At 37.8% G+C, this 24,947-nt stretch overlaps 1 protein-coding gene across 1 annotated transcript; it reads right to left on the reverse strand.

The window, feature by feature from the left end:
* Positions 1-11,315: 11,315 nt before the first annotated feature.
* Positions 11,316-24,858, reverse strand: bag4 (BCL2 associated athanogene 4). Its single transcript, XM_084086849.1, has 5 exons — positions 24,482-24,858; positions 19,394-19,513; positions 19,114-19,305; positions 17,543-17,800; positions 11,316-13,753 (listed from the first exon to the last, which is right to left on the reverse strand). The coding sequence occupies exons 1-5, from the start codon at positions 24,617-24,619 to the stop codon at positions 13,274-13,276; spliced, it is 1,188 nt and encodes a 395-aa protein (XP_083942975.1). The 5' UTR covers positions 24,620-24,858; the 3' UTR covers positions 11,316-13,273.
* Positions 24,859-24,947: the final 89 nt, after the last annotated feature.

The raw sequence follows: 24,947 nt of genomic DNA on the forward strand, positions 1-24,947 counted from the left end.
TCAAGGTTGCCGAGTGTGACACCTGGGTTCACGTAAATGGTAAATGGACTGGTCACATTGTAAGCCCCACCAACCCCCATCAAGTGGAAAGTAGGGGAAAAAAGGGCGTACTGGTGACGTACCTCCTCTACCAACAAGGGAAAGACCTTGCTACGGCTCGCAAAGAGTCATCAGGGTGAAAATGGAGCGTTTCGGACGTTTGTGGGGCCGACGGGACGACCAGCGCACCTGGGAGCGAATGTGGTCTGACAGAATGTTTAAGAATAGCATATGTGTTGTTGTATTCATAAGTGTGTTGCTTTTGATCATGTTACTGTTTCTGTTTGGATTTTTTCCAAGAAGTGCTCAGGATGGAGAGAAAAGGGAAGTGCCTGTTCATCATGACTACTCATCTGACACCGACCAAAACCAATATGGGTTAAATTTGTTCTGGAAATATGCTGATTACACAGCTAAAATACTTGCACCTAACAAAGATTGTTATGTCTGTGCTCATGCCTCCTTTTCTGCCACATATCCGTATCCTCTGTTGCCAGAGCCAGTAGAGGGTCACAAATTGAAGTGTATTTTATCCTACATAGCCGGATCGGGGTCAGACTGTTCCCAGAAAATCTTCCGTAAGAGACTTCCCCCTGAATGTGATAATGTTACTATTCCGTCACCAATACTCTCTCTCTCCATAGAGGGGAAAAAGAAGGTCTGGCCTTTGCCAGAGCAGAAATTTAAGGAGTGTTATAGGTCACGAGAGGGAAATCAACTCTTGGGGATGCTTGAGGGATGTGAAACCATCCACGAAGTTAGCTGTTATGATCCCACATGTAAGAGTGACCACCTTGCAGGAGGGGCTTACGTCCTATTTGACTATTACTGGTTGTGTGGTCATACTGCATATCCAGTCTGCCTGTTTCATGGCATGGTCTCTGTGCTTTAGTTCAGCTCAGAGCAAGAATTAGGAATGGCTATGTGGGGAAGCAAAAAAGAGGAAAAAGGGCCTTGAAGAGGAGGGATGATGACACATGGTGGAGGCATGACATTTCTGACATCCTTGTAATTGCCAAAACTTCTCAGTTTTGGAAGGCTTTTCTGGTCCATAATGCTGTAACTGACTCAATGAACTGGATTAATAGAATCCATTATGAATCATTCAGATTTGCAAATGACACCAAATTGGCTTTAGCACTCTTGAAAAGCGAGGTGGGGGCTATCAGACAAGTGACTCTGGAAAACAGAATGGCACTAGATGCAATTCTTGCGGAGGAAGGGGGAGTTTGTGTTAAAATTGGCAAAGAATGCTGTACTTACATTCCAGCTTATGATGCGGATGGTGGTACCATTTCAAAGGTGCTAGATGATATAACGAAGGTGCAGAATGATCTGTGGCAGGATGAACAGGCAAAGAACAAAGCAATAGGATGGGGGTTAGATTGGATTGCTGATGCCTTCCACAGTGCTTTCAGTAATATCTTCGGACCTATACTTAAGCTCTTGTTACAAGTAATTGCTGCCTTGCTCATTGCAGTAATTATGATTGGATGTTTGATCAAATGTATTTTGAGCTAGTCTGGGGAGATTGGTCAGAGGCATAGTGGAAGAAGAAGAAGACCACCAATATGAGCAGTTGCAACCGGTCAACCAAATACAGTTGCGCCCGATCGACCGACTGGAGAGTCATTACCGTAATGTTCCAAATTAAAAAATCCAGGTATAGTGGTCGTGGTGATTATGACCAGAGAGGGGAAATGTGATGGATTTTTAATGAATAAGATAGTAAACTGTTTTTTAAACTAACCATTATTCTAACAATAATAACACATAAACTTTACTTCCCCTTTTAGGGCTAACATCCTAACACTTTGAAACACATTGTACTAAAACGTTCTGTTTTTGTCTATTTGTGTTATGGAAAATTGTCTGGTGCTGACCATAACAATATCAAAAATATACTGTCTCTCTTGTCTCATGACATATTGAGTAATCAACAGAACTCTTAACCCTTTACTTGTGTTTTTGTTATGTTCCGAGATATTTTTACTTAGGCCACTAACAGAGGGTGAAGGGGGCGGGGGGGCGGGGGGGGGGGGGGGGGATGCTTGCTTCATATTAATAGAAGGTGACAATGTTAAAGTCATGAGTTAGGCACGATGATTGTGTTTTTATGTGTCATGTCTTTATCCTATAAAACCTGATGTATTATTCTATGTGGCTGAGATTCTCTGAGAATTGCTCAAGGACTCTCCCGGCCGTGATTAAAGCATTTAAAGGACATTTGCTGAAGTTTGTCTGTCATTTATGCTGTGCAGCAGAGAAGTTAGGGAAGCAAGTCAGTTAGGAGAACCAGGTAGTTATACTAAACATCGTAGACGTTAGGGGACGTCGATTGTAGACGAGACCCAGATAGACTAAACATTGACAGTAGACGTTCGGAGACGTCGATTTGTAGACGAGACCCAGGTAGTTAGGTTTTAGGGAGAAAATCTACCACAATGTCAAGCACACCAGAAGGCAGGGTACCTAGATCTTCTAAGACCTCTGAAGCAGCATGAAGGCTCTACAACTCCAGGCTGGGGTGCCATATCGCGCCTATTTGCTTGAGATAGCAGGTCTCTCCTGAGGGGCATCCGCAAGGGGATCTCCCAGCATCTCTCTCAGGTCCGGGAACCAAGGCTGATTCGGCCAGCTCGGGGTGACGAGGATCACTGACACTCTCTCCTCCCTGATTTTGCATAACACCAGAGGCAAAATCTTCACAGGAGGGAACATTTAAAGTCTGGCTCTAGGCCGGCGCGGGCGTTGCAAATAGATGTTGATCCGCCCACAATAGGATTTATGTACGAAACCACAGACATATTGTCGGTGCGAATCAACACGCCGCTGTTCCAGCTGCGGCAGAAAAGCCTCCAGGGCTAAGAACACCACTTTCAGTTCCAAGCGGTTTATGTGCCACTTGCTTTGTGACTCTGACCTTGCTTTCTGAATCTAGTCCGAAGGGATCCCCTCGACTGAACATGTCTATGTCGCGCCATGGTCTCAGAGCGTTGGTGCTGCTGTGTGTGACCAAGATGTGCATACGACCTGAGGTCCAAACTTTCCACAGGACTTGAGTTTTCAGCCATAACTGCAGCAGTTGCTGCAGAAGACCCAGGTGGCAAACTGATGAGGCCGACGCCATAAGTCCCAGTGCCTGGTTGCATAAAGCACCTTAAATGTAATTTTCCCTGAAGAACACCCTTAGGTTTCCCTTAAACTTAAAGGTGTTGCAAAAAATAAAGTGTTACTCAAGATTTTCTTTAGGTGAAACATCATACACCCTAAGAATTTCCCTTAAGTATAAATTTTTCCCTTAAGTAATCTCTTAAAAAATAAGTGTTGCATAAAGCCCCTTAACTGTCATCTTCCTAAGTATAACATAAGGTTTAGGAAACTTCACCTTAAGTGTTACACGGAGCGAGCAGGTTCAATCCAAGTCTTCTAACGAGACACGATTGGCCACTTTATATGATAAACAAATTTTAATTTTGCCATTTTTTACATATAAACACATAAAACACATTTTATATGGGTAACGGAAGCTCAAATGTGCGTGCCTCAAGCGCAAGAACAAACCACTTTGGCAAAAACAAATCTCATGAATGCCCCCTTGGCTGATGACACTTTGAAATTCCCTCAGAATTAACAGACCGTTCCACTTTATGGAGAAAAATCCTGGAATGTTTTCCTCAAAAACCTTAATTTCTTTTCAACTGAAGAAAGAAAGACATGAGCATCTTGGATGACATGGGGGTGAGTAAATTATCAGGATTTTTTAATTCTGAAGTGAACTAATCCTTTAAGGAGCTGGTCAGCTAGGGCCGGTGAAGGACCACCATGAATCCCATGGATCGACCAATGGCTTGAACTGAGTGCTTTGTTGTCATCAGCGCGAAGTCCGTCACCACGGGCAGGTCTTTCACGGCATCCGCGTCTACACAGCCGCTGTCCAGGGACTGCAGGATCTTAGCTTGAAAGACCTGCAGCACTGTCATCTTGTGCACCGTGGATCTCGCTTCACCTGCGGAGGTGTAGGCCTTGTGAACAAGGTGGGGTCAGTCTGCACTGCAAGGAAGTGTTCAGTAAGTACCGGGCTGCTTCTCTTCCTCTGCATCGTCCCTATGACTGTGCCATAGATCTACTGCCAGGTACGTCTCCACCTAAGGGCAAGTTATACTCACTTTCTGCTCCAGAAAGGGATGCCGTGGAGAAATACATTTCTGATTCTCTAACAGCCAGGTTCATCTGTCCTTCCTCTTCTTCAGCGGGGGCAGGGTTCTTTTCTGTGGGGAAGAAGGATGGTTCTCTGCGACCATGTATTGACTACCGAGGGCTGAACAACATCACGGTAAAGAATACCTATCCTTTGCCGTTGATGTCTTCAGCCTTCGAGCAGTTGCAGGGAGCATCCATCTTCACAAAATTGGATTTACGTAATGCATATCATTTGGTTCGCATAAGGGAGGGGATGAGTGGAAAACCACCTTTAATACCCCCAAGGGGCATTTTGAATATTTAGTCATGCCTTGGCTGTCTAACTCCCCTGCGGTATTCCAGGCACTCGTGAATGACGTGCTGAGAGATATGGTAGATCAGTTCATATATGTCTACCTGGATGACATTGATATTTTCCTCTTCTCTCTAGGAACACATTCAGCACGTCAGACGAGTGCTGCAGAGGCTGCTAGAGAATGGGCTTTTTGTCAATGCGGAGAAATGCTCGTTCAATGCACAGTCAGTTCCATTTCTGGGTTATATCAACTCCTCCGAGGGAGTGCGCATGGATCACGACAAGATTAAGGTTGTGGTGGATTGGCCAGAGAGTTGCTGGCAGTCAAATTAGCGTTGGAGGAATGGCGTCATTGGTTAGAGGGTTCGGGGGTGGGTGAATTAGGATTTAAAATGTGGAAGAAAAAAAACCTGGCAAAAAATTAAAATTTTAGAACTTTCTATACTTATTAGGGTGTTGTGTATGTAATGCAATGACATGTATACATTTCAAGAATGTAATTAACCATTTTTTCCCCATGAAAATGTCATTCCTGGGTAACGTAATGAATTTTTTAATTAATTACATTTCTACTATTGTTGGCTTACAAATGTACTGATATCCGTAATTGGAGCTCAACAAACAATTAGTGCTCGGAAAACTACATTTTAATCACAATTAATATAATCAATTTGGGATTTCATAAAGACATGGGCTCATTTTTGGCTGCTGATAACTCAAAATTCAGAACCAAATAAAAAAAAAGCTGGGAAATGTTTAAAAACTTTTTCCAATAAAATAAATAAGACTTGATTTATCATTAACTCAACAAAAAAACGAATTGTGTAATCTAACACACAAATATGGGTTAAATGAATTGCCTGTGTCATTGTTAGCCGCAATGACATACTGTTAGACGGAAGGACATTCTGCAGTATTTTTCAGGATTACCATTAAAAACCATCCTCAGTATCATTTTCTTTCCAACACTCAAACTTGAAACAAAGTAAGAGACACTGACAAGTTTTAATGGTTTAAAAATCTGTAATATTTACAGTAAATCTGTAAAATTATATTGTTTCATAAACAATGGCCAAGGGTATAGTCCAACACATTATACAGCTAAAACATTTAGGCTTATTGCAAATAACTGTGAACCTATTTCGATTAATATTTCAAATTTGCTTGTTACTGACACAATATCATTCCACTGAGTCATCACTATAATACCTTGCTCTCTTTTTTTACATACTCAGCCCTAGTAGCTTCTGCATCTGCGTTTATCCTGGCTCTGAACCATCTCTGCCTCTCTTTATTAGACAAAGGTATCTGGAAGGACAGAATTGACCTTAAAACACCAGAAGCTATACTAAAGCTTTAATAAAATGTTGATATATTAATAAATATGATTACATTATTCATGATTTGACCATTAACATTACAAAATTCAATTCAATGATAATGACCCATGTGACTCATTGAATCATGTGAAATCAAGATGAATGACAACAAAAATATGGCAAAAAACATACAATTATGTAAATAATGTTAATGTTAATAATATAACTATAATAACTATGCCTAAAAGTTTACAAATGTTAATTAAAAACTAGATTATTATGCATATGTCATTCTGGATAACGGATGACATGTCCTGGCTAACAGAGGTTTTTTGTTATCCAAGAATGACATGCTGTTATCCAGGAATGACAAAACAAATATTTTTTCTTTATAATCAGGCACTAACTTAACCACCTATGAAAAATTACAACTTAGCTATCATCACTTAAGGTAATCTTTTAATGTAAAAACATTATAAATGTTTTATTAGTGTTATCCATAAGGACACATGATATTGCTACAAAGTGCACCAGTGACCGAAAAGGTCAAAATATCAACATTTTAAGAGACACTTACTGACCTTTGCACATGGTCTGGTGCTCCTTCAGGGTCTTATTTTTGATTAAATATTATGTCACATGACATACCAAAATGCATTATGGTCCAAAATGGTCATTGATGTCTGTTATCCAGGAATGACATTAGAGAAATCACAATTTGGAGACAAAAGTGTTTCTGTCATAAAAATGTAAATAAGCTTAGTATTATCACTATATTTGTAGGTATAATTGAAAACATCAATACAATTATGCCCAAGTAGATTTTAAATTCCTTTATTTATATTTTTTACATTTTTGTCATATTTTTGTATTCAGATTTTAAGCCGGGACAGTTATCCGGAATGACATTTTTGAGCTCAAAAGTTCCTTAAAGATTAATTATTTATAATGAATTCTCACATGAGTAATTAAAGAGGGGGAAGTTGAGTCACTTAATGAGGTGCATTTAAAAATGTATACATTTTTAATATTATGAATATGCTTTGGACACCAGAATTTACATGCCATGTCATTGACTCGGGTACTTTTTAAGTCAAGTCAAGTCATCTTCATTTATATAGCGCTTTTAACAATGTAGATTGTTTCAAAGCAGCTTTACAGAGATAAACGTATAATTTAAGGTAACAGAGATTGTTTTGGCTTTATAGTGGTTCTTTAATAAAGTTATTTTCCAGCTAAAGCTAGTTTTGATTGATTCGCTTCCGTCTCAACGATCATTTGTTATTAAATTAGGGGCCGCTAAGACGACACAATTCTCTCTACACAGACTTTAAACGCGAACCTGTGATAAATGCTGATGGCGTTCACATGCGCATTAAGAATTGGTTCTATAGTTATGTGCGTTTGAATATATGTGCGCAGGTTTGTAATTCCCTACAAACCAAGCCTAAACAAAGTACTGGTTTTTCCTTATAAATTCTGATAAAGAATTTTATTTTGTTTTGTCACTTCGGGGTAGGTACGCGAAACGAATTTTCACCTTCCAGGCCTTTCACCTTTCACCTTTCACGTTCTTCATCAGATCTGGATACGGCCTGGATCCGGCAGGCTGCGGGAAAACCTCGGGATAAACAAAGACACTAAAATTAGCGTAGATGCCATTCTTCTTAATGAGTACATCAGGATTTATGGGAAGTGTTCCCGGTTCCGGCTGACCTAATCTATGCAGCCTAACATTGAATTATAGAAGTCTATAATGTATTATGTGAATGCTAGGTCAAAGAGATGTGTCTTTAATCTAGCTTTGAACTGACAGAGTGTGTCTGCTTGCCGGACAATGGTAGGAAGACTGTTCCAAAGTTTTGGTGCTAAATAGGAGAAGGATCTACTGCCAGCAGTCGATTTTGATATTCTAGGTATTATTAACTGGCTGGAATTTTGAGATCTCTATAGACGTGAAGGACTATAATGCGTTAAGAGCTCGCTCAAGTACTGCGGAGCTAAACCATTTAGTGCTTTGTAAGTAATCAGCAATATTTTGAAATTTATGCGATGTTTAATAGGCAGCCAATGCAGTGTTGATAGAACTGGGCTAATATGGTCATACTTCCTGGTTCTGGTAAGAACTCGAGCTGCTGCGTTTGGAACTAGCTGTAGTTTGTTTATTAAGCGTGCAGGGCAACCACCCAGTAGAGCATTACAATAATCTAGGCTTGATGTCATGAACGCATGAACTAATTGTTCCGCATTTGTCAATGAGAGCATATGGCGTAATTTAGATATATTTTTAAGATGGAAAAATGCGGTTTTACAGATACTAGACACGTGACTTTCAAATGAAAGATATAGAAGAGCACACCCAGGTTCCTAACCGACGAAGATTTAACAGAGCAGCCATCAAGTGTTAGACAGTATTCTAAGTTATTACGTGAGGAAGTTTTTTGTCCAATAATTAGAATCTCTGTTTTTTTAGAATTTAGAAGTAGGAAATTACTAGTCATCCAATTTTTTATATCAGCTATGCATTCCGTTAATTTTGTGAATTGGTAAGTTTCGTTAGGTTTTGAAGAAATATAGAGCTGAGTATTGTCAGCATAACAGTGAAAGCTAATTCCATTTTCCCTAATGATATCTCCCAAGGGTAGCATGTACAGAGTGAACAGCAGCAGTCCTAGTACTGAGCCTTGTGGTACACCATACTGAACTTGTGTTCGATAAGACATCTCTTCATTTACTGTTACAAACTGATAACGGTCAGATAAGTATGATTTAAACCATGCTAGTGCAATTCCACTAATGCCATCATAGTTTTCTAGTCTATTTAAAAGAATGTTGTGGTCACGTCAGTGGTGTCAAATGCAGCACTAAGATCAAGTAACACTAATAGATAGATACAACCACGATCGGATGATAAGAGCAAATCATTTGTGACTCTAACGAGAGCTGTCTCGGTACTATGGTACGGTCTAAATCCGGACTGAAAATCCTCGCACATATAATTTCTTTCAAGAAAGGAACACAGTTGTGAGGATACTGGACCGATCATAAGAACCTCAAATATATCAGATCAGCTAAACGACTCAACTCCAGGCAGGCTCGGTGGGCACTTTTTTTCGAGTTTTCCCTTTTGTATCGTCTGGGTTCTAAAAACATCAAGCCCGATGCTTTATCTCGTATTTTTGATCGTTCCGAGCGCCGTTCACTCCTGAGTGCATTTTTCCTGAGAGACTCATTGTCTCCACACTCATACGGGAGATCGAATCAAAGGTCCATTCAGCCTTAGAAGGGGTAACACCTCCGCCCAAGTGTCCACCGAGTCGTTTATTTGTGCCGGAGGGATTCCGGTCCGATGTTATTCGGTGGGGTCATTGCTCCAACGTGGCGTGTCATCCAGGAGTAAATCGCACCAGTTTTTTGGTCAAACAACGATTCTGGTGGCCTTCCATGGCTCGCAACGTTCAAAGTTTTGTTTTGGCATGTTCTGTCTGTGCTCGTGGTAAGACTTCCAATCGTCCTCCAGATGGGCTACTCCAACCGCTGTCTGTCCCTTCGAGACCCTGGTCCCACATCGCTCTAGATTTTGTTACTTACTGGGGGCGAGTGTCAGTCTATCTTCAGGGTTTCATCCCCAGAGCAACGGCCAGACCGAGCGTGCCAAGGAGTTCCACTGTGGATTGTTGCCCATTGGTCCCTGCGCCACTCTGTAATAAACTCTTCAATAAACTTGTTTCACTCGCATTTGAATCCGACTCTACTTTGCTTTTTTGGCAACGAGGATTCCTTCTCCTGTGGCTTGGCATAAGAACGATCCTGCATTAGTTTAGTTCAATTAGTTTTTAAAAATGGCGGAACGACATGGAAGCCTCCTTGGACTTACCCGTCCAATGTAAATAAAGATAAGAAATTCTTCGCTTACGAGGATAAGTCAGATCATTGGAGGTAATTTTACACCAATGATGACATATTTATGAATAAAGACATTGATTTTAGCTAATAAAATACTTAAAAAACTACACAGTGTACCTTAAAGTTTTGGTTCATGCTTGTTATTTTTTTAAATGCGCTTTTATTTATTTTTTATTCACGCTTTTAATTTTTTTATCCTGACCATGTTGTTTACTATTCTGATCATTTTGCATTATTTTTTTTTTTTCAGTTTGTGCAATATTATATTATGTATATATATATGACCGCAATACTTTCGGCGGGAATTTAATCCCATAGGTTCATGTCCAATTTTTTAACTAGGAAACTAGTAGGCTATTTACGATAATTCCGATAGCATGTAAAGTGTTATTAGTTGTCCACTGCTTTTGGTAATATTAGCCTCACGACATTGTTCCTATTGATCCAAGTTAAGTGCACGACAATTACGCCTATTAAAGTTATTCAAACTGTCAATTCATTTTCTGCATGAATAAAAGCCGTCTTTTGAATTTCAGTGCAGGTGGTTATTTTAGGACTAGGGAGCATATCTTTAAATTGGGCCTGCACATTCACACCAGAACATAGGCTACTCATGCAATATAACAATATACTGTATCTTCTCTATGATTTACAGACAGATTTCAATTGCTTTAATCAACAGTACAATTCTATTTCAGTATGCACAAAACCTTAAAGGGATAGTTCACTTTAAAATGAAAATTCTGTCATCATATACTCACCCTCATGTTGTTTCAAACCTTTATGAATTTCTTTCTTCTGCTGAACAGAAAGGAAGATATTTAGAAGAATGTCAGTAACCAGGCAGTTTCTGGGTCCCATTGACTTCCATAGTAGGAAAAAAATATACTATGGAAGTCAATGGGACCCAGAAACTGTCTGGTTACTGACATTCTTCTAAATATCTTCCTTTGTGTTCAGCAGAAGAAAGAAATTCATAAAGGTTTGAAACAACATGAGGGTGAGTATATGATGACAGAATTTGTATTTTAAAGTGAACTATCCCTTTAAGGCGATTCAGGAAAATATAACTGTAATTTCAACATTGACATGAATTAATAAATTGTACACATCACATAAGTTGGTAATTAAAATGGGACACTGCAAGAAATATAAAGATTATAGAGTACTTTTTCAATTAAGAAATATAAAGTAAACTGACTTACATTGTTAAAATGTTCACCATTCAAAATGTCATTATTGTAATATTTGAATGTATACCACTGAGTGATCAGAGATATATTGAATATTTTGTTCAACTGAGCTACTATAGTGAAGCTTTTTATAAATGTTAATAAATTCATATTGTTTACTGTAAAGTAGTCATGAGCCAATGAAACAATAATACACAATAATATGAATGTCCTGATTTTTAATATGAGAGACCCTACTGTCAGTTGACCTTTATTCAGTCCTACAACATTATGGAGTAACAGCCCCTGCTTGTGTTCAAAAACATGCATTACATTGGGGACTTCAGCAGGCAGGTTTTTGGTCCTTATTTGGGAACTGAGTTTTCAATATATTCATTATACAAATATACTTTTTTTTTTTTTTTTTCTGTAAAGATGAATCTAATAACCAATTTCAGGTATATATGAGGTCATTTACAGAGAGAGAGAACAGAAAACACATACAATAGAGATAAACATGGAATCCGAGACTTCATGCAGAGCTCAGTTGATTTGCTTTTTTTTGTGTGTATTTGAGATACTTCTCTGCTGTGGTATGAAAAAGCACCTGCTGATATTATGGCACTGTTTTTCCTGGTTACAAAACAGACATAAGATCCTTGTGGTAGGAGGAAGACCTGTTGGACGGTCCGTGATGTCAGTGACTTTGGTGCAAAGTATTAAATGTAGTGAATTTAAAGGGAACTTTTATTCCATAGAGAAGTGCTGATGGTCTGTCCATAGTCCGCATCCCCACTCCAGTCTTTCAAATAGAAACTGTATATTATTCCTTTGTCTTTTTAAAAAAGGTCTTCTGTTTGACTGTAAACAGGCCTGTAGATCAGCCATGTCAACGGCTGCTGCCACCTGAACACTGACACAGATGTATCCATTGAATCAAATCAATAGTCTCACAAAAAAAAGAAACAAACAATACCCAAAAGTCCTCCGAACTGCAGGATGTAAGCAATAATGTTAACACAGCCAGTACTAAAAGGTGAACTGAGATGCAGGCGCGTCGAACAGGTGCATTGAGATGAAGGTCCATTGAACATTTTAGAAACCCCATGAAATGGTTTGATGAATGCATTTTTTATCGTACTAAAACAAGTTCAAAGGGCTCGTCTTTTTATAAAATGGCCTAGTTTACATCACAGCCTTGGAACATCATGATTTGCTACTCGATATTGCTTGTTAGAGGCAGGTGGTACTGAAGGGTTGTCAAATTTTAGCAGTACATTAGCATGTAGATGGTTTCAAAGCTAACTGACATTGGTGTAAAACCCACAAAATAGCCAATTTAATTTAAAAGTCTCTTTAAACTTCAGACGTAGGCCTGGAAAAATAGTAGCGGGGAACTATGCTGTGATGGCAGTGAAAGCTGGTCTAAAATCTATCCAGGTTGTGGGTTTGTAACACTCAGTTTGGACAAGATAGACCAATGATTGTATTCGAAAAACTAGCGTGTGTAATCAGATAAGGTCACATTTACAGTTGCTCTGCAAAAATTTGCCAGTGACATCAAACCATTTCAATTGGAATCCGCACAATCAGGAGTTTTGCATAACATTTCCCCCCGCAACATTTTTCACACAAATTTACCAGGTTGACTTTTGTGCGAGTGGTGTTTCGTGCATCGCTACACATTTAACAATTGAAAATGGACCTTTTTTTGCTGAAGAACACATTTTCACGAAGAAGGTGACAATGAAACGAAGAAACTAATACAAAAGAAAAAGAAAATGGGTGAAATTACATGGATTAAGAGCGAGTTACCAAAAACTGACCTTCCTTTATTTATTAATCAATTATATTACAATAAAATCATGAATGTATTGGTATAATAGCAGTGCTAAACAATATTTCAAGTACAAAATGAGCAAATGGAGGCTTCTTTTTTTTTAATGAAAAGTTGTGCTACCAAAAAGCCCAGAAAAAAAGTGGTTGAATTGGCTGTTTTATCCTTTCTATCTAAATAGACAAAAAAAAAAAAAAAAACTTAAGTCCGTGTTATGCAATGAGACTTGTGTTTAATTGAGCTTAACCTGACATGAGCAGATGTTAGACTGCTGGATGGCAGAAGGCTGGTTCGAGTATGGCACTGCAATGATTAGGACATTTTGCGCCTGTATTTCGACTAATACATTACCGTCATTAGTATTCATGACCCAAAAACACCACAAATTTAATGCAACTAACTGGCAAACTGTGACAATCATATTCTCTGATCATGAGAAAAGATCATTAAAAAGAAAAAGCAACAAAAGAACATCCAGAACCATCATCAATCCACCATGTTATTAAAAAGCCTTTCTCTCAAGGCGGTCTAAGATGGCCTGGATCCTCTTAACGGCCTCTTTGCGAGCCTGTCGAACGACTTCCTGCCCGTTGGTCTCTACTGAGTCCAATTCCAGCAGCTCTTTTGTCAAAAGTTCCTCCAGGAACCGGTAGCTCTTTTCCGTCTTTTTCCCCACAAACTCGTCCACGTCCTCTTGGAGGAGCTGAACTCTGGCCATAACCATTTGAACTCGAGCCAGGCCGGGATTATCACTGAACGGGGCTGGGGTGGGGCGGGAAGACGTTGGAGGTTGTTCATTCTGGGCTGGTTTGGTCTCAGGTCCTCCACCTCCAGAGGGACCCTTGTTGTAGATTTGAGGTGGAGCGCTGAACTGGGCTGGTTTGGGCGGCGGTGGAGTTGGGTTTGGAGTGCTGGCACGTGGTTTGGAGCCTGGAGGCTGGTTTCGAGGGTGCATATGAGGCTGGCTGTGATATGGTGGATCCTAAGAGACAGATATTCATTTAGATACAAATAAATTCTCAATATTACACAATATACCAATTCCAAAACCACGTTTTGTACGTGTTAAGTCTGAAAATCACAACCCGTTTTTTTCTAACTGTGCGTACTCTGAATGCTCAACTCAAACATGCACATCGATTATTCTTTTTTTTTTTTACTCAGTTGGTCCACAAAGTGGCAACACTGGCCTGGGCCGTTGTTTTACTGTCGAAAAAGGGATGGAACAACAACAAACAACTTAATGGACAACAACAATAAACTCCTGAGTTGGCAAGCATTTGTGTGAGGGGGTTAAGAGAAACCTGCAAATTCAGTTTAAATAAGTAGAAAGACATTTTTATTACTTATAACTTCTGGAGAGAAATAGCACAGACCCTGGACAAGGATAAAACCTTCTAGACATGTGTCTAAGACTTTCGCGGTCCACATAAGTTAAGCATTCGCTTCAAAACTGAAGTATACTTTGGGTTTTTGGTCAGGAAATTCAAGAGGTAGTCTTTTTTGAACAACTAAAAGTCTGAAATTAAAGGGATACTCCACCGTTTTTTCATATTAAACTATGTTATTCCCTTAACTAAGACGAGTTGATACATACCTCTCTCATCTCAGTGCGTGCACTTAATCGCTCTAGCGCGCGGTATACCAAGTATGGTGACACAAAAAAAGTTACTTTTTTTACTTTTTTACTTTTCTTCAAAACTATTGACAGAAGTGAGAGGAAGAGGATCAGGCGTGACTTTTTACTGCGCCGAGTCGAAGTACTTGCAAAAGTGCTATTCCGCCATACATTATAGTTATCCTTTTTAACCCGCTTAGAAAAGCGCCACGTTTTATTTTGTGTCACCATATTTGGTCGTATAACTACTCGTGTAACTGTTTTTAAATAGGGAAAACGTTGATGTGTTTGGTCACTTCTAAATTTATTGCTGCTAGATACCATTGAATATACTGGGGTAAGCTAAGTGGTTTCAAAGTGTCACCGCGCGCTAGAGCGATTAAGTGCACGCACTGAGATGAGAGAGGTATGTATCAACTCGTCTTAGTTAAGGGAATAACATAGTTTAATATGAAAAAACGGTGGAGTATCCCTTTAAGGTTCCCATGATTTGTACACTTTCATTCCTTGCAGGAAAAAGGCAATTGGTTTTAAAATAAGACTACAACAAATATAGTCCCCCGCAACGAGTATTAAATATGTTACCGTCAATGTTTGTGAGTTGAAAACAGAAAATCAAAGTGTTGTGATGTACAGAAACACATTCTGAAAGTGGGAGAGTTGAGCTGTCTTATGTAATCAGCTTTGGGAGAGAAGGAGGGGTTACATGAGGTCAACCCAGCAGTCTCTTAACTGTTAAATAAGCCTTCCCACTTCTGGTTTGCCAAAGTGCCAGTCAGTACATTTACCTGCACTTTAAAAGTATATCTGGCAGGCTGAAGCAATAATTTGTCTTTATAAAATATCATGTAAGCGTTTTTGTCCAACTAAAATCTGAGTAACAAATTTAGATGCGATTTTGGCCTCGCCATGGCCTTGGTGTTGCGCTTGCTCTGAAAGACAGAATTGACACGCAATGTGTATTAATCATTCAATATTCAAATACACACTATCATGTACACTAGGACATACAGATGAACACTGCAGCTCAACAACGCAAAAACTTTCTTTGGCTCGATTATAACCTTGCATGTAATAGAACTTAATGTCTTTAAATTCAGCACGATTAAGAAGACAAACATTAAGATGCCAACCTGACATATTGTCATTTCTATGACCTACCATAGTTTTTAATAGTTCACCAAAAATTATTACTATAAATTATTATACATTATTAAATTAGTCATTACTAACCCTCATGTTGTTCCCAGCCTGCATGCCCTTTTATTTTTCCAGTGAAACACAATTTCCATTTTTGGGTGAACTATTCCTAAATAAAGAATAATCCTATGATTTAAAGATGTTATGGAGCGGAAATAGCAAGATATCTTTTGTCCTGCTCTGTGACGTACATCTGAGTTTAACGGATAACTGCAAAAAGAAAAAGATCTGAATGAGACCTTGCAGTCAATTGTAAAACAACAACAACAACAATAAAAACGGGCAGGAGTAAGCAGACTAAATGACTGGAGAAGTCTTTGTCACTGGAAATTCGAGTTATGACATTATCATAAAAAATTATGAGGTAAAATTATTTAAAAAATTAAACGTATAGATTGGATGAATTTCCATTTTATGACGATTTAAAAAAATTACAGTGATGTAGTTCCCAGGACTCAATTTACCATTATTTATACCACCATAGTAATTTTTCTATAATACTGATTCCATGATGATTTATGTAAAGCACATCTCAGACATTTTTCAATCATTTTTCTTCAACACCTCCACGTCAAGTTTAATTTCTTTTGACTTATGACCTTTAACACCAGTGCTAGTTGCCTAGAAACAACAAAGGGTAGAGCAGGGGGTGCTGCTTTATTTCATTTTACTTAAAAGAGTCACAATCATCTTAACCCTTAAACAGGCAAGAGTAGAAAATGATAAGCAACAAATAATTTCATGTCATTTTTATATCATCTGGACTTAAGTAAATCATATCCAAAAGAATTTTTGAAAAATGTTATGCATTTTGGATTTTATGAGTTGTGACTACCAGATCACATTGCCTGTTTAGGGTATAAAAAAAGGACCAAATCTATAACTGTAACTGCCATTGCATGTTTAAAACAATTATATCCTATACTTCAACTCATATAATGTTGACATATTATATATCATTGGAAAGCTTTCAAACTCAAGATTCAGCCTGTGAAAACCGTTTTGAAATCAGACCTTGCGTTACCATAAAAATGGTTAAAAAAAAAAATTGGTAAAATGGTAAAAAAATGTTGGATTTAGGTAAGGCTGACTAATTGATCACAGATAACTTGAAGCAAATCATGTGACCAGCATACTCAAGACAGACAGGCTGTATCAGTTTAACCTGTACATTTTATAATTTGTAAAAAAAAAAAATACCTCAGAATACAAAGTTTGTTACAAAAATGAATACAAAGTTAATCCCTTTTTTATACCCAAAAGTGGCAATGCGACTCAGGTGTAACATATATTTCAAAACGTGCTAAATAACAACATGAACAACATTTTTATAAATTTTCTTTTTCAGCACCTTAAGACAATCTTCATAATTAATGTTAGCAGTGTTAGTATTATTTTTTCAAAAGAAAAGTAAGTTTAATATATATTTACTTATCTCAAAATCTGAATGTCCTGCACGTGATATTTTTTTCCCCAGGATGGTAGGGGAAGACTCATGAATATTCATTAGGGAAGTCATCCCTGATTGGTCTTAACCCCAGTGACGGGTAGGTTTAGGGGCGGGGTTAGGGAGGTCATAAGACCCCCAGTGACAGGTAGGTTTAGGGGTGGGGTTAGGGGTAGATCATCAGACCAATCAGGGATGACTTCCCTAATGAATATTCATGAGTCTTCCCTTACCATCCTGGGAAAAAAAATATTGCGTCCTGCACCACTGGCAGCCATGTTGGATTTAGGTCAGGCTGACTAATTAATCACAATTTTTTTTAAACAAATCATGTGACCAGCATACTCAAGACAGACCAGGCTGTGATAAATGATAAAAGGATTTTATGAAAATATTATTACATTTGCTTTGGCTGTCCCTTATTCAGCATCAGAAAATTTGTGATATAACTTTTATACTTCTACTAAAGTGTACATGAATACATGTTTGTAAAACATCACAAATACCTTGTGCTCATATGGAGGCGGTGCGGGTCCTTGCCACGGCGGGGGGTGAGGTGGTCGTACATGGTTGCCATAGGGGCCATGGGGTGTTTGGGTATTGGTCGGCCACTGCTGTTGGGGCGGTGTAGGCCCATACCCTCCAGAGTGGGACCAGGCCTCATGCTGGGCTCTTGAGAGCATGGGCTGCTGGTTGGGGTAGGGGGCATTCGGAGGGCATCCTTCTCCATAGTGTGGGTAAGATCCTGCTGGGTAGCCAGGAGCCTAAGAGGAAAAAGGAGACCAGAAAGAACTATGAGAATGAGAGATCATTTTTCAGGTGGTGCAATCCAAACCGTGAGATTTTCTGCAGAGGTCAATAAGTCTCTTAAAATATTAGATAATATGAGATGGTTATTTCATTTTGTAAAATTGGTGTGACTCCCAAAAACTTAATGACATTTATTAATTAATTCACGATATTTGTTAAAAATACTTAACTAAAAATACTTAACAAATTTTTTTATTTAAAAACAATTTGAAAATGATGATCAAAATGTGTACACCTGTGTTATTTTAGTATTATTTACTGTATTTACTATTATAGTATTTATCAATATTTTGAATTTAGCTTTTTTCATTTTAATTTTAGTTTAAGTTTAAGTTTTAGTAATGTGTTTTTTATTATTTGTATTTATCTTTCATTTATTTTTTATTTCAGATTTTCAGTTATTTACCAAGGCAACATTTCTCATTTTTGTTTACATTAAGTTTTTAATTTAATATAATAATAATAATAATAATAATACCAAAAATGCATTTTTAATAGTTTTAGTCAACCTTACAAAAATACTGCGATATCCGATTATTTCGTATACCCAAGCGGAGACAACACTGCCAATATACACCATAAACACACACCATGTTCAGTTTGACTGAACTTTATCTAATGATAGCTTGTGATTCTCTTATTTCATTTTAATTATTGAAACGTTAAAGGTTTGTTTTTCTTTTATTAGTTTGTGCTTAAACTAACAGAAAACATTAGCTTTGCTGTTGCTAATAATTTCCACTGTTCTAATTGAGTTTGTGTTTGAAATTAATTTTGTTTCGTGAGGAGAACTGTTGAAGAAAATGTCTTGAATAAAATTTTGTACTTATTTTGTTCACAAGGTCTGAATGTTTCGCGTTCTTTTTGGCATTATCGCCTGAGTAGACATTTCGTTCTGAGAAGTTTAATTTCCTTAATTTATAAAGATGTCTTTAAGCTTTATGCTATTATGCATTTGGTATTTGTCATGCATGTCTAAAATCAGGGATTAAAAACAAATTGAGCAAGAAATTATTTTTCTTTTTGTCTTCAAGTTCCGAGTTCTCCTTAGGCCAGTTATAACTACATCTGTTTCTAAATAAAGTAATTTTTATTTAATTTAAAAATGTTATTTGTGTATTTTAAATGCTAAGAACATTGCACACATGTTCCCTTTACTAGATTTTTCTTTATCATGGAAACTATTATTTGCAATCGATTCAGAAATGCGCTTGGTGCAAAACCAAACTTACGTTCATATATTATGTTTATATTTAACTGAATTTACCCCTTGGCAGTGAGGTACAGGGTAAGGGGGAGGAGCCGAGCCCCTCGCATTTTGTTCAGGGCAGGTCTGGCTGTGATACTGAGGTGGTCTTGAAGGAACCTGGTCACTGCAGTAGAATGGATTGGAAGGATGTAGCATACTCGTGGAGTATTGCCCTGGATTGTACACCCCATTGGGATAGGCTGACATTGCCTGAAAAGGGCACAGCAGAGTGAAGTGCGATAAGTCTGCTGTGTATTCGACTGACAGAGGGTGTTGCATAAGAAAGAAGTGGCAGTACCTGGTGATTATATGATGCCTGTCCGTTGACCTCTGTTCCAGGGGGGTACGAGTTGCTGTAAGGTCCGGCTGTGTGTGACTGGGGGTACCAATAATTTGAGTAGCCAGGATACTGAGATTCCTAAAATAAAAATGAGTACATGCAGATACAGTTATAGATGTGGTCAGACAAAATATTAGTGTGCCCCTATTATGCTATTTTAAAATTTTTGTTTTAAAAAACGGGTTGTTCGGTTCTGATTAATTCGGTTCGAGAGTAGAGATAAAATCCCGAGGCACACACGCACACTAGCACACACATGCAAGGTCTCTCGCTCCCTCTCTCTTGCTTCCGGGAGATTTTAACTGATTTGCGGGAATCAGGGAGCCGCTATCAATATGTGGGACTTGAGACTTGGGATGTCTGAGATAGCTGTGTCTCATGTGACCTTGTTATTTGTACACACTGCGACTATACAAATCACAACATGTAAATAGTAAAATGTTGGCTTTATTTTGTCACTTATTGGGAGCAGTATGCTAGATGGAGCCATTTACCTCCAGTATTTGTGCTAAGCTAGGCTAGCGGTGGGTGCGTCAGACAGAGTTACAGCACGCACAGAGATGAGAAGGGTATGTATGGACTTATCTAACTCTGGGGGATACGGTGAATAAGCTAAAGTCCCAAAAAGTCGGCGTGTTCCTTTAAAACTTTATTTATAGCACACTTTTTCATGCATAGAGGTCACTACAGTGGACAGCTGTTCAAAAAGCATTTTCTTGCATTTGCATGGGTTTTGATGGTATAGTTGAACATCAACCTCTACAGTGGACCCTGGTGCATCATCCTATACCTTGCCACCAAGTGGCAAGCCGTTGTGTGTTGATATTTTTTCCCTCCAAACCAAGATGGCCAATGGCCAGTAAGAAATGCCAAGTTGCTCCGGAATATCCACACATTCCTTCTATCCTAGGAGACTCTTGCAGGCAAAACATTTTTTGTAGCATCAAGCAAATCTAATGAGTCATCACAGTTACATTTTCCAAGTATTGATTTTAGATTGGGAGAAAATTCTGATTAATCATCTGTCCACTACAGTGGACCTCATGCATCATGGCTATATTTCAGCTACAATTCATACTATTACTGTGACTGTTCAGGGTTCTCAAGTCTCACGCATTGGCCGTGAGACACACGCAATTCAACCAGTTCACACGCTCACACGCCACACTGTGTATTTGCCAACCAAGTTGTCCTGCAAGCTTTATATATAACGTTGTATACGAGGCGCAGGCACACAAAGTGAAGTTTCCTGCCGCCAGCACGTATCTCGGCCAGATTGCGTTAGATGCGCGAACACACAGAAGTTGACGGAACATTCTCGGCCACCGTACGTTCGTTACTAGGTAACCAACAACATTGCGCGAACAAGGTAAGTTGGAAGAAAGCTCGTCTAACATTTTTAGGCTAGAACATTTAATATATAGCCCATCGTATACATTATTATTGATGCAGTCAAAAACTCTACAACTACTTTGCAACCAGGCCAGAAGCTTTGGCTCAGTTTGGCTAGCTTACGTTATCTGAAACTAAGGGAAATGTTAGTGGGTATGGGAAGGAATGAAGATGTATTTCTTAATTTTATTTTAAATTATATATTATACTGTATTAATAGTCTTTCTAGTTACATTATGGCTACATGTATTAAAGCAGAGTGCTCTGGGTAATATTTTATATCCTGTCAAAACATACATTAATCATTGCCATTGCATTTGTATTTTTCAAAGATGTCAGGGAAAAAGCAAAAATATATTTTACCATTTGAGATAATAATTAGCATTGTACCAGAGTTTTTATAAGTTCAAGAAAATGATAATATTATTCATGACTCAAAAATATATATTAGAAAAAGAAAAAAAACACTATAATAAAATATATACTACAACAAACATTTTTTAAAAAAAAGTATGTTTAAACTAGTGCTGTCAAATCGATTAATCACATCTAACATAAAAGTTTGTGTTTATATAATATGTTTTAATACATTTGTTTTTCCAAACTGTTTGGAGCAATTTGTTATATTTTTGTAATTTTTGTATATTTGTAATTTTGAAATATAGCCTAACATTAAAGAGTATATTTGATGTGATGAATTGCTCTGTCATTTATCAGATTTACCAATTGTTATAATTTCAATTTGTGCTGGTTAATTATGAACAATGGGTAAAATTGGGGGGCGGGGACTGGTGGGGCCGGGGCTCCATTAGGGCTCCTCCCCTAATCGCATGTGATCTCACTCCAAGCTTTTTGTAAAACTTGAGAACCCTGCTGTTGTTTTTGAAAATACTTAATCTGCAGTAACTTTTTTGACTGTAAATAAATGTATTTGTGTTATTAGAATGTAATTTGCATTAACATAAAAAAAATAATGTGATTTCATAATGTATGTGACTTGTAATGTATTACTTTACCCATTACATCAAAAAAGTAATCTGATTACGTAATGCACATTACTTTTAATGCATTACTTTATGTAATCAGATTACTTTTTGATGTTACAAGTAATGCACATTACTTTTAATGCATTACTTTACTAGTAACATAAAAAGTAATTGATTACGTAATGCACTTTACTTGTAATGCGTTACTCCCAACACTGCTCATTTTAGATGAGATTGAAAACACCTGATCGCTAGGTTTTCTTAGAGGAGAGCTATGCTAAAAATGTGTCCATCTTGAACATAATCAGAATTATCAGCTAATAAGGGTAAACTGATATACTCTGGTACACTGGAGGGAGCATCTGAGTGGTTTCCACAGTTGTACCTTGACAGACTGTAGAAATTTCTGATGGAATCATGTCCTCATGTTATGATATCCAAGAGTTCAACTTGTATGAAGTTCAATTGCCTTTGCAATATTTCGCATTTATATTTTTTGTATACATTTTATAGTTTTGACATGATTTTAGATAATTGTATTGACTGGTTTGTTAAATACACACAATATTGCTGTGTTATTACTGTATTATGTTTAATACAGTATCTCTTCAGTTTAAACCATAAATGCATGCTGTCCACTCAAGTGGACATCTGAAAATGTCTTTGAAAAATATGTATAAAATAATAATAATAATAATTTATCTTGTTTTTCATGCCCTAAGAGCAATAAAAACACATAGGAAAAAAAAATCCTGACTGAGGTTATCATAATTCATGCATGAAAGGGTTAAAACTTTGCAGAGCTTTTGTGGTTGTCACATGCTTGTTTTAATTATTTTTTTATCCATCAACGTAATTGGTTAGGGACAGAGTAATCGGTCTTGTGACTCCTGTCAAATTAAATTGCGCATAGAAAAATATTTACAACACAGTAGTTGGTGCTAACTGCTATTAATCATGGCTGCTGTGGAAGCACATCCTTCAAGCATCAATTCAATACAGATATCAGCAATTATCATAAATCATATTAAAAGTTTGTGATGTATCTTAAAGAGATTCATATGAAAGAATTATTTTGTTTATTAATTATACAGGCCAATTAATAGATATTTAGATACCAAAGGGATGTTCTAATGACAATACTATTCATAAAAACAATAAATCAAAAATACTTGTGTATTCTAAGCATTATTTTTGTGGATTTTAGTGTTTCCCTGACTCCAAACTCCCAGCTAACCCCTGGTTATCATCATTGATATTATTGGGCTGCTGCTTAAGCAATGTTAGTATTTGTATACTATATGGAATTACAATAGAATTAGTGTTATCTCACTATCTTTGCCTATTTTAGTGCATTAGGTGAGGCTAACTTTTTTATAATATTAGTGATTCTCATTTCTTTTTCACAAAATGCTAAAACTGACACTGTTCTGGAGAGAAATTGCCTATCTCTCTCTTTTTTAACCCATCTCTGGTGTGTGATGCTGAACTCACATGAGGGTTTTTGTATTATTTGCACTGTTCTGAACATTGGTATTTTATGAGGAACAATAGCTTGCTCTGTGTTCATCAAGGCTTTTCAACTGATTTTAAATCTAATCTTTTCATGCATTACGATTCAAAATGGTGATGAGTGTACTGAAAATAACTTTTTAATCTTTTCATCTCTGTAATGGTATTTCCGTATTGTTTGGGAAAAAGATCAATTTTGTGATGTATTTGTAAAGCAGTTCGAGGATATAGATATTCTTCATTCTTTCTGACAAACAGCAAAAGATAATGGTAATTACAATATCAGTGTTTTCTACATTTTTAAATTGCAGTGAACAGTGTTTATTATAAGGGGTAGAATCCGCAGCTTAGTATTCACTACTCATGAGTACTTTTACATAAGCTACTCTTTTACGCTTATTCAAGTACTTTTAACGTTACTCAGACTACATTTTTGTAAAGTAATGTTACTTTTACTTGAACATATTTTTTTAGTACTCTTTCCACCCCTGAGTAACTATAGCAACACCATAAAAAAACAGAGACAACAAATAGCTACATTTAACACGTGTGATGTGCAGAATCATGCAGTATGATGGAAAATACATTTTAAATCATTTTGAAACCACCCTGTAGTCTAAATTCATTCATTCGAAGTACATGCCGGGGTCAATATTTTTGACACGTAATTTTATTACCCTCTGATGAGAACGATCCACATTTTGTCCGAACCAGTGAGTGGTAACTGTTTATGCTCTGGCCCAAGAAGAAGTTATCAAGGGAATAAACAAGAGTTACCGAGAACACAGTCCAGCTTTATGAACACTGTCTTTTTAAGGTATTTAAACCCCGGTTACTTAAAGAGGGATTACACAAGCTGTGAATGAAATCCACGTTGCAACAGTTTCACGTTAAATGAGCGTTTCTATAGCAGTCATACTTATTTGCGCTGGTAAACAATAATAACCAGTGTCCATTCAAACCAGAGCATGCAAGACAGAAAGCGTGTGGTTTTGCCTGCTGATTTAACGTTACTAACAAACCCCGCGGGCCGTACTGTTGATCAGCGGCGTGCAGCTCGTTGCTTTGCAGCGTGAGCGATAGAAATCGTCAGAACGGCTTCAATGTTATTTCTCCTAGCGACCTCTACCAGAGTATCAGATGACAAAAGACTCACCATTCCGTTGTTCCAGTTATTGTTCTCCGAGTTGTAGCTGGAAGGCCAAGATGACTTGGGATCAGACTGCATCTGCTGATGCATGATCCACGCAGCCTCACCTCCGACTCTGTCGCTGCCAACTGAATCGAAAGCCATTCGTGACTAAACCACTAACTCTTTTTGTCTTAAGTTCACTTCTGTCTATCACAGCTTGGTTTAGAATGAAACAGGTCTTCTCAAAACTGGCCTTCAATTATCTGCCACCACGTTTCACAAAATGCTGTAGCTAGAGAGAGCGTCAATTGGATATATTTCCCATTTTGTTTGGTACATTCACTGCTGAGGCACGGCGCTGTCATTCAGTTCAACTCGCCAGCAGACGCGCCTTGAGTGACAACTCAACTGGCCAATAGGAGACGAGTACAATGGTGACGACACACCCATGTGACAAAGTTAAAAGTTTCTATGGGAAGTCCATTGCTAA

This window comes from Abramis brama (genome assembly GCF_963993115.1).
Source record: "Abramis brama genome assembly, chromosome: 16".
In the NCBI taxonomy this organism is placed as follows: Eukaryota; Metazoa; Chordata; class Actinopteri; order Cypriniformes; family Leuciscidae; genus Abramis; species Abramis brama.